We start from the raw sequence: 14,899 nt of genomic DNA, 5'->3' as shown, positions 1-14,899 counted from the left end.
AAAAAAACTCTCAGAGTTCCCTTGCAAATGCTATTTAGGTATTATTGTTGCGTATGTTACACAACTGCAGAGATGTGTAACATACGCAACAATAATACGGCTTTAGAGGGATGTGTTTTGCTTTCTTGAATAAGCCATATACATGTGTTAGATATAGGCTACTGTGGATCTGTACCTCCAGGCACATGTGGCATTTGGCAAATGATCAGAGTGAGCCAGCCTTAATAATAAAGCCTATGGTTCCCATCCGAACTAGGTCTTTCAAAGCTTTTAAAATGCAGTCATGGCAGTTTATAAGACTGTTCCCTGTGGCAGTTCAAAAGACATTATTAAAGTCAGCTAATCGCATAATGGACTGTTAATCTAACCCTTTTAAGCACAGAATATTGAAATTGTGTCCAATGGGAGTTGCATTTACATTCACTGTCCAATTGGAAGCAGGTTTGAGTTTTTGGTTACCTGTTTACTTAAGCCATCTGAAATCTATTTTAGGTCTTTTTAAATTATGAAATACATAAAAACTGACCCATGTATACATCCACCTGAGATTTGTGCTCGTGAATGTTAAAGATGTTTACCTTTATCTGTTTGCTTTGAGACACTCTACTGTTTTATTCAAGGACTGTGTAGACGATTTGTCTTTTCTTTCTGCTTCACTTCACAGCCTCCCTTAGGATCCCTGCAAGATTCTCGTTGTGTCTTTGGATTCTCAAAGGTCCCAAATGACTTGTGCTAACATTTGATTTGGCACAGCATAGTTGCTGTATTTTTACAGTTGGATGTATTAATAGTAAATGGGGGTGGAAGACACTTTTGCATTTTGTCCTCTGGAACATGAAATTTTGCTGATAGCAGTATATTTGTTTTCATTTTCTTATGCTTTGAAGTCATGCAGTTCTCTCTCCTCTCTCCCTCCGAAAGCAGCAGTTCATACCAGTCTGCATGGAAACTGCAATACTGCTGAGAAAGGAATGAGGTGGTGCAGTTGTTGGGAGGCGGGGGGCAAAGAGAGAGAGAGAGAGAGAGAGAGAGAGGAGGATGAAGCAGTGCATCACAGTCAGTAGAGTTGATTCATGCAGGTTCCCTGGCAGCCGTTGTTTTGTTCTGTGCAGCTGGTTTGATTCTCAAAACATCATATAGTGAAGCTCCTGATTCTACTTGCCATGTTTTTCCTCTCTCCCTCAGGTTGCCTGTGTGAAATACAAAGGCATGATCATTCAAATCTTTAGAATCGGAAAGAAATTGGCAACTTTTTACATTTGACATTTACACAGTTTACATATGCACCCAGTGCTATAAAATGGCTTGTTGTTTATGTGTTTTTCCCCTTCACGTTGGATTGTCATGCCATATTAATTATTAAATTATAACCATTTTTTAAATTACTTTTCCCTTGAAACAGTAAAGTAAGGGATTACATTTATTTTTATGTAATTTAATTTGTTACATCTGATGTAATTCCATTAAATACTGTAGCCTATATATTTGATAACAATAATAATTGTAGAAATTAAATATCAACCTGAACCAGTTGACCAATAAGGATAGACATGAAACTGCTCTTTTAATTCTATTAAATAAATAATATAAAATTATATAGCCTATGTACAATATATACTTGTTGAAAGCATTGGACTTTTGAAACCTATATTAATTGATTATGAAAATCATTTTAGTTTCCTCTAATTAGCCAACTTTTGCCTTATAGCATGCATTTCACGCCCTTTTGCAGCACTTTCAGATTTCAGCTTTACACGGACTATTCAGTCAGTTTGTCCCATAAAATCCTTGACTGCATGCAGCACAGTTGAGGCTTTACCGAATGTGCCTTTATGCATCACTGCTTTGTAAATTCCATCATTTGTGTTTCTGAGCTTCCACACCTGGGTCAGCTGTGATGTTGCCATGGAAACCAGGTTTAGCACAGGGGGGTTACAATCAGAGGGAAACAAGCTTTGCTTTAATTGTTTTTATTATGAAAATCAATTTGCAGATTTATTAGAGAATATTTGCAGGTATATATCTACACATTTGTTAGTATATGTACACAGTTTTTTCCTTCATTTGGGATGCGTGAGCACAGCATACCATGGAAGACTATTGCTAGGACATAGTTGCTAATATCTATAATCAAAAAGAACTTTTGTAAAATATTGTACAAAAAAATTAAATAATAAAATGCAGAGGATTTAGGTTGATAAGTCACTTCACAGTTTTGTAGCTTGCCCTCATGCTGGCTAACATTAAGTGGGACCATGCATAGTCTGGATTATGAAATGGAGGTCAACATTTACATACGTTTCACAGTACATTCCATTACCCCTTGCATGGGCATTTAAAGTGCTCACTGTGTAAACCAGATTTAGGATAGCAACTATGCATGAATGAGAATCCAGATAAATGTACAGAAAGTCCCCTGGGATCCCAGCCAAACACAACAGTGATTGAAGAGCTTTAAAATGAATCGTGTCCATGGCTCATGTAGTGTTATATTCTTTACATACAATTTGCAAGAATTTACAATAAAAAGTGCATGATAAAATGTGGTTCACAAACTGATTTTATACACGGAACTGGTATTGGCATTCCGGGGGCAAATCCATGTTTGTGTGTCAAGCCAACCAAGAGGATCACAGGTAGCTGACACTCTTCAGAGAGCGCAGACTTCCCGTGCATGTAAAACGCAAGATGCTCTGCAGTTTTCCTCTCGTGCAGCTTGCAGTGCCTCTAATGGTATCAGCAGTGTGACTCATGCACCAGCTGAGTGGGCTTTATAGAGATTGGACACACAGATTCGGTTACAATGGATCTGAATACAGTCTAAACTTCAAACACAAGATGGATGAGGCGGTATCCCTAATTTAGAAAAATCAGCAAAACTCTTCAAAGTGATAAAGAGGGATTTATGACTTTATGCATGCAGAGCAGAACTACAGTCACCAGTAGGGAGGTGGTAAATTATAGCACCATTTTTCAGGGATGAATGTGTTGGTGGGCCAACCAGGGAACTGATATTAAAATTTTAATCATATACATCAAACAAGCTGTCGTAATATTAGCTGACAGTAAACTATATATGAATTATGTTTTCAGTTCTATTGCAAATGCATGTCACAGTATATCAGTAGATATCATTAAAATTTGAATTTAGTTAGGTGCATATAATGTTTGATATATTCTTATTTTTAATTTTTCATACATGGTTGTTGTTGTTATTATAATAGCAGGTGTCATTCAAAATGCTTTATTTACAGGATAGTTCAAACAAAATAAACATCTACACACTTCTGGTGAACCCTGTTCAAAAACTAGCTTTTTTACATAGCATAACATGGATAAAATAACGCTGTCTTCCTTTAATGCACGACCTGAACACATATTAAAGGGGCTCTTTAGCGCATCATTTGTACAAGGCAATCAGCTGGTTAAATACAAATAAAATGCCATATAATCAAGGCCCTTTTTGAACTCAAAGGTTTCTTTTGTCAAAGGCTGATTTGCAGGGTGATTGCATTCTCTTACTGAAACTGTAACAGGTTGGCGGTATGACCGTGAAGGACACAAAAACTGAATTTGTGAATGGTTCATTCTGGAAAAAAAACAGTTGAAATGTTTGAACAAAAAATGCTTCTTTGACTCTCATAACACTCCATATTATATCTACACTTCAATGTTCACATAGTCTCTGATCAATTGGGTGAGAAGACTTGCAAAGCCACAATTTAGTCTTGCTGCCAAAACACACCTCCTCCAAATGCATTCATTTCCTGATTGATTTTAAGAGAGCTACATTTGTTATTGTCTCAATTATACTTGAAAATATAAGCAGTTCATCTTGAGAAAAATAAGAGGAGCTTACTCTAAACTAGTGGGGAAGCCATACGTGTCTACATTTTGAGCAGATGATTGCCAGAGATGATGATAATGATGATGAAGATGATGATGTGTGCTTGCCGCTTTACATAAGCACGAGCGCATCTGCATGAAAAGTAAAGTGTCAATATGCTTTCAGATTTCAGAACTACCTTGATGTCACTGAAGGAAATCATTTCATAAAGCATCAAATATTTCTCTGGCTCATGTTTAACAAAATGATTGTCTTGAATATTGATAGGTATTATTTAAGATATGAGGACATGTAAAAGTAATCATCAAAATGTTATGAGGATAACAAATAAAAGTGGATTCTACACAATCTGACACAAAGGATTAATGAGTGGTTTGGTAATACTGACCTTATGTCCTCAATCTGACGAGTTACACAAAGTCTTCTGTTTGGATAACATCCTTATAAAGTCTGTATCTGCTTTAGCAATGCAGCTGCAACCATTCAATAAAATGATGTGCAACATGAACTGAAAAGGGCTGTGCAGCAATCGATTGCTGTCTGAATATTTCTCAGATGTGAGAGATAGTGGTGATGCTCTGTAAAACAATAGAGACAGACAAGGCAATATGAATGAGATGGGGCTTGTTAAGGCCAAAGACTGATGGTGAAGGATGAGATCTAGGAAGTCAGAGTGAAATCCTTGTTATCGGAAATTAGCATGAAATGTCAAATAACACCATCTCTATTCATTTTTCTCTCCTCTCTCAGGTCCTTTCCTTTGTCATTTTATCACTCTACCGCTCCGGTTCTGCCTCTAACAAGCGGTCTACATGATGCTGCATTTCCCTTTCAGCTTGTCAGCCCTGCTTTGCTTCCCAGAACGCTTGCCATCGATGTTCAAACTCATGTTCCTCTTCTTCTCCAAGTTGAGAAGCTCCTGGAACAGCTCAGTGACATTGTGGTTAGTCTTAGCCGAGGTCTCCATGAAAGCACACTTCCAGGTCTTGGACTGGGCCTCTCCATCCTCGGTATTGACTTCCCGTTGAGTCTCGTCACTCTTGTTCCCCACGAGCATGATTGGGATGGTCTCTACGTTGCCTTTGATAGCGAGAACCTGCTGGTATATGGGCTTTAATTCTTCCAGGGACTGCTTACTAGTGATGGAGTAGACTAGGATGAAGGCGTGACCCTTGGAGATGGACAGACGCTGCATGGCCGGGAACTGGTGGCTGCCAGTTGTGTCTGTGATCTGCAGGGTGCAGACGCTTTTGTCACAGCTGATCACCTGCCGATACGTGTCCTCCACCGTCGGGATGTAGGTGTCCCGGAAAGTGCCTTTGACAAAACGGAGCACCAGTGAGCTCTTCCCCACACCCCCTGCTCCAAACACCACCACACGGTAGTCGTTGCTCTGCTCGGGCATCTTGAGCTTTCAATTGAGCCGCTCGCTTTTTAGACCTAATAGAGAAAAAAAGAAACATTTAGATGATTGCGTATTGAATATAGCCTGGAATGCCAGACGTACATCAAGATGGTAGGTCTGGGAACTCATCATTGACAGGGCTCAATCCGAGGGACGGGATAAACGGTTGTCTTTCAAATTCTCTCTGCACGCAATTGGATAGCGCTACAACCAATCAGAGCAACGAAGAAGGTGACGACTGAGTCCCATTCGTTTTCCCACCAGCGGAGCAAGTTGATATATTAAACTTTTACCGTATCCAGTCGGCCAAACTCTTACCGTAAAACTTTTACCGTATCCAAATCACATCTTTTTTTTTTTACTGTAAACAATGACTCAAGTGCCGTTCTTTATTCTGTTTTCAAAGAAAAGTTTAAGTTCAAATCATCCAAATTAGTGGTCAAAGCCGAATCGAAAGACAGCTGTTCGCCAGCAGCAGCCATTCTTTGTTTTCAAGTGGCAGTGAACCGTCGCAACTCTGTCGTTATTATGTTAAGCCCGCCCGCCGACTCTATATACGATGTGATTGGCCTGACCAGAATTTGGTTTTTCCAGCTAAAATGTCTATGGAGAGTTGCTAGACCACACTGGCTGCGAAATAATTTTTTCTGCCACAAGGGCGCGTGGCTAGATTTCTTGGCTATATTGAATAGCCTACGTTCTCAAACTTTTTGATGTAGAGCAACCACCAAATATAATCCTCTTCCTACACAGCAATTTATTTAATATCTTAAGTGAATATGTTGATTTTGAAACTCTACAAATTAATTTTGGGATTTTTTTGGCTCCGGCCCCTAAAATCACGTTGTAAAATACTATGGCTGCATCCAAAATCGCATTTACTTCCCTACTATTTAGTAGACGAAAAACAGTATGTGACATGTCTGAATTCACAGTACTCAATAAAAGAGTAAAAAGTACCTGGATGACCTTCTTCTGGGATATTTTCAAATCAAATGTAATCTCTTGAGCATACTCATTCTGAATAAGGAATTACTTCACAACGGCTAAAAAATTACGTTCTATGAATGTGTGTAATATGAATGTAATCTGGACGTACTAGAAATGCAGTCCTGAAACTGCAGTCTTTGGTATTGCAGGAATGCCTTAGGCATGACACGCAGACAATTGTATTGACTAATCAAAGGCCAGGACCAGAAGGACAAGAAATAAAAGCTAATTGTTCACAAATCACCCAACATTTTGTCAGTTGTTCATATTTCTGATGATGAGTTACCATTCACGGTATGAAACCTCACTCTTAAAAGTCATACATCATACTGCACATCACATTTATTCTGATGTGAATGTACCACGTCACAGCGTGTTCAGTATACAGAATTATTGCTAGTGACTGGAAACACATAATGCATATTTAGGACACACCATAGGTAGGCCTACTATTTAAATATATTATGCTTTAAACATTTAACATGATCATAATTTATTTACTGGGTATTTATCTTTCCTTCATCAAAGTTACAGGTATGACAAGCACATTTAGGGATGTTTTGCTTCTAGACAGGACTCAAGTGGCTTTTCTCAAGAAAGAGACATGAGCTTTGTCATCCATCACAATGCAACTCATCATAATGTATCTGTGTTCTGCCCTTAGACACTCTCTTGCTGTCACTGCAGTTTATAACAGTGCATTATTTATTGCCTTAGAGCCAAAACAATAATTCTGAACAGTTTTCTGCTCCTGAGCACACTATCATTCAGATGGTGGCACTATCAATCTGTTTGAGTGCAAAAAGGGTTTTAGATTTTTTGTAATTAGCTTTTATATGTGCAATTTACTGTAATGTTCTCATGAATAATTTACCCAAGACACAGACCATTTCCATCAGTGTCGAAGAACCACAAACATAGAACACACATTGAATCGTGTAAAGATTATGCAGAAGCAAGAACACAATTTCCAGGCTTCAAGTTCACACCGATTTTATCCTCAGTAGTCAATACCTCAATTTCACACTATGCAGACGAGGGATACTGAGACAACGTCAATGAAATTACAACACTTTTACCAAGATTTCTGCTGGACTTCCATCAAAAAATACAGATTAACCTGGAATGTGCATCAGACGTAATATTCACGTGAAACTGCATTCTCTTGCCTCTCAGACTCTTGTCAATCTTGAGCTGATTATAACATCTGAGGTGGAGGGTTACTTGTCCATTTACAGTTTTTAACAATCGCTGTGGCACTAATATCAGAACCTTGATGTGATTTTTCAAAGCTCCAAGCACAAACCTCACAAATGTTGATCAAAATGCATTTTTTTTTTCATTTTAAGAAAACACTTATTCAAATGCTTGAATAATTAGTTCATTGAACAAAGATCACCTGTTCAAATGACACAACATAACATCAAAATATTACACACTACATCTGAGTTGACTTTACTGTATATTCATTATGAAGATCTAACTGTGAATTGATTAATACGATACCGTTGCATTACTATTAATGCAGTTTAATAGAAACCGAGAAACAATTTTCCATGTTTACATAATGAATGTTTCAGGATTTATTACAGTAATAACCATATAACATGAACCAATTGTAATATATTATGATGTAATATTTCCTCATGATTCTTTATCAGACACTTATATGGTCCCATGTACCACATTCCCACACAATATTTTCATTTTTGGCATTACTGTTGAATTCAAAACAGTTGAGAGTGCCATTCTTGCCACACCAGTAACATCATGAAAGGAAAGGGAGGCCAAGAAAACTGCTTAATAGTCTATCACAACGTTTTGTAACAAGATAGGTTAGTAGGGATGTGGAAATGCTTCTCAAAGCTGGCTGTTCTTCATATTTCCATCCAGCATTACGACACCAGGCTACTTACAGTCAGGGCTTAAATGCAGCAAACATGCTTGGCAGGGTGCAGCAATCCCAACAGCAGTCAAGCTCTCATCTGAGAGAAGCCCTGCTTCTCCGACTCTCTCTGACACCCCGTGTGCTGTCAAATCAATGAGCAGAGGACACTGAGCCTTTGATCAATGCTAGTGTCTGCGGATTTCAGACCTCTGACAGGCTGGTGCCCCCCTCCCGCCTCTTTCAAAGTGTCAGGCTTGTTTCTGCGCTGTGATTGATGTCAATCTCACTCGGAGTGCTGTGTTATCTATTCTAAGTCCTTCGCGGAAGGACCGGAGAGCCGCCGAGCTTATTAATGCTCTTACAGCGCCTCGCTCTTCAGCCAAACTCTATTATAAATTACTGTAAGTTTGGCACGAGGAGAGATTATAATGCATGTGCCCCATTCAAGGTATCCCAAGCACTCTCGCAGGAATGTGCTGATGCCACCGGATTTGGGAATGACCTTGCTTTTACTGAAGTGAATTGTGGAATATATCACTTAGACATTAGGATTGGAAAGGTAATGTTTGCTGAATAGCACACGGGCATCATGCCACATACTCTTAAACAATCACAGTAAATGGAAGTGTGGCCTCAGTATGCTGGCGGTTCCACACAGTGATGTGCATAGAAAACGGAAATAGCATACAGTCAAATTACTCTGTTTTTCTGATTTTATTGTGAATCATTGGTGCATGTTATTCCAAAGAAACGTTATAAAAGTTATTCACAGTCTTGAAGCAAAATCTATTACAGTAACGTGCTGTTCTTTTGAATGACTTTCCCTTTCTGCTGTTATCACATAGGCCTTACAACAGTAAATAATGTTACAGTAACTACTGTAAATGTTCTCTAAGCGCTAGTTTACTGTAGCTGAAATTTCAGTTTTTGAAATAGCAATCTTGCATTACTTCTTACTGTAAATTACAATCTTACCAATCATCCACAGAATATTTCCCAGTGAACAATTTAGAGAATGTTAAGAATGTTTCGAAAGATTAACCAAAATATCTAGACAGACAGATAGACAGATAATAGATAGGTAGATAGATAGATAGATAGATAGATAGATAGATAGATAGATAGATAGATAGATAGATAGATAGATAGATAGATAGATAGATAGATAGATAGATAGATAGATAGATAGATAGATAGATAGATAGATAGATAGATAGATAGATAGATAGATAGATAGATAGATAGATAGATAGATCACATGCACTGGCTTCCACGGGATGCCAATCAAGCTGAGTTCATTAGCCAGATTCTGCTCTAATCTGTTCTATTTGTCTGAGCTACTCTGTCCACACAATCCCACACAAAACCTGAGGTCTGGTGATCAGAGACTTTTGTCTGTCCCCAGATCACGGTTAAAGGATAGATGGGACAGAGCATTTGCGATTGCTAGCCCTAGGCTGTGGAACAGCCATCCGGTTTATCAGAGCGGCTCAATCTCAAACTGTTTTTAAATCCTCTCTTAAAACCCTTTTTTTTCAATGTCCTTGTTATTTATCTTGTCTATTGTTCAGCACTTTGGTCAGGCTTGTTTGCTGTTTTTAAATGTACTATATAAATAAGTGCAAACTTGAAACTTAATCTGAGTGAGAAGCTTTGCTGCATAATATACTGTAAAGAGCTGCTTTCTCTTTATCAGTCAAACCAGGCTTTCACTCTGCCATAAATGGCCATTTCTATTGCATATCTGCATGAATACCAATATTCTAATGAAGAAAAAAGGATTTTTGATTCAGAATTGACTCTCATAATGTGGGAATCAGATATCCCTCACTTTACTGCATACTAAAGATACTAACAGGAGATGGAGAGGCATATGCATGCACACATTACTGTTCACACGTTTACTGGGCTGAGAACACAACCACGGTCACAGTCTGAGGCAATTGATCTCTCAGTGCTCTGGGAAATCAAACTTGGGTAAAAGTGTTTGTTACTGCAAGCATAGACAAAAAGAAAAATATTTTTCTGATTCCATGAAATAAATGATTTAGTATTTTCTTGTGGTGAGAATAAAAGTGCATGCTTTTTGTAACTGTGATCAAAACTACAATTTCTAAAGACAAAGAGCAATCAAGACAACCAAGACAATCAAGGAAAAATCAGATCAATGCGTGTTTCTTTTGGTTGTTGCTCAGATACAGTATTCAGATGCATTGAAAAATGAAGAAATTCATTTTACAAAACTGAAGAAAAATAATTTTTGTGATAAATCACCCAAAAATGAACATTCTGTTATCATTCATTCACCCTCTTGCTACTTTTCATTCATCCAAACCTGTAAGACTTTTTCTTTCTTTCAGAATAATACCTTTGAGTTTTGAAGAAGAAAGTCGTCATACTGCACATACAGGTTTGAAACAACATAGATTTTCACTTTTGATCTATCCCTTTAAAATCTATGGGTCTTTATGCCCCATATGTGTGGTTGTGTATTACATGGTGTTTACAGTATAGTAGCTAAAAATTCAGACTCTTTAGGCAAGCAGGGCTACAGCCTAAAAATACCCCATACACCATATGTCATTTCTCTGCGCCAAATGTTGCTGGATTAGCCCAGTCTCATTCATTCAGCTGTGCAGGGGCATGAGAAAATGCTTGATATAAAACAGTGTTGTAAATAAATACTGCCCAGAGTCAGACTAAATAACACTCACCTTGCAGAAATCAGTAGGGCCTATCAGACTCTATTAAACAAACTATAGCATAAGAATATTCAATGCAAAACATTTCCAATTATGTCTAAATCATTGATGCATATCCTGAAAGCAAAATTAACTTTAAAAAATATATATTTTAATCACATGCGAGATTCCAAAATCCATCTTAAAGGGATAGTGCACCATTTAAAAAAAAAATCATTCGAAAAAAATAATTATCCACTCCCTTTGTTCACAATAAAAGCCAATGGAGTTCAAAATAGTGGACCAAAATGTTTTATTCCACGGAAGAAAAAGAAAGTCATACAGTTTGGAATGAAATGAGGATGATTAAATTAAATGATGACAGAAATAAAAATTTTGGGTGAACTCTACCTTTAAATACATCCTTACAATAATAAAGGACATTACTGCAATGCAAAAAAAAGTGCTACACAAGACGGCAAAGAAAAATGTACTTTGTTAAATAGAGTTAACAATATGTCTAAAACCATATTCTAACACTAACCTCATAAACTCAGAACTAATGACTATATGTAACTGCTTCAGCTGACTGGCTAATCACTCTGTAACATTTTACCTTACCATGAGAGTTCTGCAGTTTTACTGTGTCTCTGCCAGCATTGCAAGAAACATCTCTCTTGCTCTTGTCGATCAGTCCGTCAAACAGATTGCTCCTCTGTGGACTGGGCTTAGAGGCTAATCATTGCGCTTTAGCTCGTCTGTCCTGCTGGATGTGCTTCCAGTGACCCAATTCAAAGGATTTAAAACTGCCAGCATGCATCCACGCCACAAAGCAAAGCTCCAGTGAGGCCGCAGCTGAGCTAGGGACAGAGTGCATGAAGGTCTGATATATTAACTATGAGATCATGTAAGATCACTTTAAACTGCAATTTATAGTGAGATAATAAGATGTGCTTTTGGGAAGCTTTGTGTTTCATCTCATAGCCTACGCACTTGCCAAACTTGCATCTTAAAACCTTAATACTGATGCTAAGCCATTACAAGACCTTGGTGTGGAGCTAAATCAAATGTATGGATTGTCCACCACAAATAAACTTGATTGATTTATAGCTGCCGAGAACTTGAACATGCATTTGGCCTAAGGCTGGTCCAGGAGCGTAGTACCTTTTTCTCCGTTAGTTGCTATGCCTCAAATTAATTGTTCATTTTTTATCGGCTGGGGTTACGTGGGTGGTAAACTGTATGGGTTTAGATTAATCGGTTCATCTCAAATGAGCATGCTTATTAAATTCATCATGAGCATTTCATTATTTTGAGGGATAATTGCAGCCTTTATGTGTGTGAAACAGTCACACCGCTTTTTCTCTTCCCTTTGAGCTACATCTGTGTTCCAGGTAAACTTGTAATATATTTAAAGAAAAAAAAGATTTATTTATAGATGGATGGATGGATGGTTGGATGGATGGATGGATGGATGGATGGATGGATGGATGGATGGGTTTGGATGTATAGATAGGGGTGTAGGGGTGGGGGTGATAGATTCTAATAGGGGTGTAAATCAGGCGTTTCATCACGATATGATGTATCATAATAGAATATTTGCATATACCTCAAAACAAACATGCCATACTATAACGATTTACGATCAGGGGCCGGTGATCAAAATATCGATATCTGTCTCTATAGATTTCTGAGAGAGAAGAACAGGCCTAGTAAACCCACCAGGATAACAAGCAAGAATTGAACCCCCTCGATTCAGAAAGATTGTCTTTAATGTGCGCTCAAGGCTGTGTCCGAAATCACCCCCTATATTCTTAGTTGATACTGAGAGGCCAGCTGTAATGGACAGTACATTATCAAGGGCACCCATTCAATCCCAAAATGCACCTCAGTAAAGAGTGCACAGCCAAATTTAATAAACAGATGGCTGTTGAATAATACCCAAGCACTATGAGCCTTTGTGCCAAATGAATTCCTGCTTCTTCTCGCAGACTCACACCACTCAAATTTAGGCTAAGTATGTGCAAAACTTTTTAATAAGCAAAAAAATACCATGGTGCACCTTTAAACCCAATTAAACTATTAACAATGGTGAAGAGGTTTTAAAAGGATTTAAACACTATTATAGGCTACTACTGTTACTTACAGTGTAAAAGCATACTATAGAATAGTGTTTAGACTTTTCTCGTTAATCACGTTCAAGCATCCTATTGTTGCCTCTGGTGCAATAGCTTACTAAAAACTGATGCACTTCTGCAAATTAGTCTCCGTATTGCTGCATTAGATTCCATTATGAGCGCAGCCTACATCATGTTCCGCAACAAGACTGCCATAAGAGTCATGCATTGGCTCTATACGATGATATATTATTATACTAATGCATTATGCACCCAATACGACGTCAGCAGAGCGCGGGTCCTCGTTCTCAATGTTCATGTTGCACAACCAAATCTTTAGCCCGTTTTGTCACTTAATTCTCCTAGTAATTCCATTAATAAAAGGCTTTTTAATGATGGAGAGTGACATGAATATACAATGAATATACATAGGCTTGCCTATGTTTCCCACTAAATGGATGACTGACCCTGTGCATGTGCTGGTTTACTGTTTGTCGCACACAAACCTACATTTCAAATATTGAAAATGTATATGCTGCATATGCTGCATATATGCAAGCTCAAGGGCGTGTAAATGGAAATCCCCACGGTACAAAAGGCTACGCATGTATATCTTATTTGTATAACCACGGTGCCGAATGTTGGACACAGGAGTAAACTAAGAGTTCAGCATCGCCATATCATACGCAGCCCGTTTCATTCATAAGAAGATAGGCTACTCTCCATAGCACTCGTGGTGCGGTCATTCGCGTGTCTTCTTTGACGGATAGCTATATGGTGGCAAAACGCGTATTGTTCAGAAACATAGTTAATTCTTAACATTTTTCGTTTTAATTACTATTTGTTATCAAAGAAAAAGAAGCCAGAGTTGTCATTGCCGCTAACACATGATGTCCATCGAAAACAGAAAATGCTGCAAGTGTTCAGCAGTCAAAGTCTAACTGAAATCTCTACTGTTTGTCCGGATTGCTTATGTTGTGCAATAAAGAAAAGATGGGGAAAAAGACACAATATAGCCTATCAAAGGCGCTAAATAAATTAATTGATTTCATACGTCGGCGCGCGATTCGACTCACCTACCTGAACTTAACGTAGCCTATCCCGCGTGACCGATCTTTGACTGACAGCACAGATGAATGGCAGACTACGCTAATAAGGTACTAAAGCATTTTAGACTTATAATGAAGACGCGATAGAGTCCAATCTCAACGGCAGTCCTCTCTCTCCATCTCCCTCTCTCTCTATCGCACTCACTCATACACACGGGCGCGCGCGCACTCCTCCTCAGAATCACCATGGCTTCAGATAGAAGATGGGAGATTTTTATCATCATTGCCTACAGGAGGTGGACAAATTGTTGCTCCTAAAAAAAGGCTAATGCAGCCTCTCAATTTACTGAATTATGATGAATCCATTCAGTACAATAATAGGCCTTTATGAAATTATTTAAATATAGGCTAAAGCACTGAAACTTGAAATGTCATTTAAATGTGAGTTTCATATTATAAAGATACATTTAACAAAATCCACTAATATAACAAAGTCAAAACACAAAAACTATATAATACAATGTAAGGAAATGTTAAATATAGCCGAAATAAAACACATTTAAAAATATAATTAAAGAAAAGTTTTTAAAAATTTATTTAAACACTTAAAATATTTTTTTTATATAATTTATACAGTAAATTAAACACAAGGAGGGTGCACATATCACTATAAAATAAAAAAAACAATCTTGACAAAGCATTCTTGACAAAAGCATGGGGTTTCTTTGAAATTTTAAAGCTGTCTCAAATACTGTGTCAAATGATTTCTCAAGTGCTTTTAAATGCATGCTTATATAGGTTCTCCATGAGGGTTCAACGAGCATGGCAATCTAAGGAAACACCAAATGGTGCCTCAGGCACTTTCTCATTGTTACAGTGTTTTGTGCACCATCTCTAGCCTGTGGCTAAAAGCATGCAGACA

The 14,899-nt window shown here is 37.9% G+C and overlaps 1 protein-coding gene across 1 annotated transcript; it reads right to left on the bottom strand.

The window, feature by feature from the left end:
* Positions 1–4,632: 4,632 nt before the first annotated feature.
* On the bottom strand, positions 4,633–14,145 carry diras1b (DIRAS family GTPase 1b). Its single transcript, XM_039654523.2, has 2 exons — positions 14,009–14,145; positions 4,633–5,287 (listed from the first exon to the last, which is right to left on the bottom strand). Exon 2 carries the CDS (start codon positions 5,250–5,252, stop codon positions 4,656–4,658), a length of 597 nt encoding a protein of 198 aa, XP_039510457.1. The 5' UTR covers positions 5,253–5,287; positions 14,009–14,145; the 3' UTR covers positions 4,633–4,655.
* Positions 14,146–14,899: the final 754 nt, after the last annotated feature.

The sequence above is a fragment of the Pimephales promelas genome, chromosome 5, assembly GCF_988280905.1.
Source record: "Pimephales promelas chromosome 5, fPimPro1.hap1.1, whole genome shotgun sequence".
NCBI classification, from domain to species: Eukaryota; Metazoa; Chordata; class Actinopteri; order Cypriniformes; family Leuciscidae; genus Pimephales; species Pimephales promelas.
The sequence above is the reverse complement of the archived record's forward strand: the minus strand, read 5'-3'. Positions and strand labels throughout refer to the sequence as shown.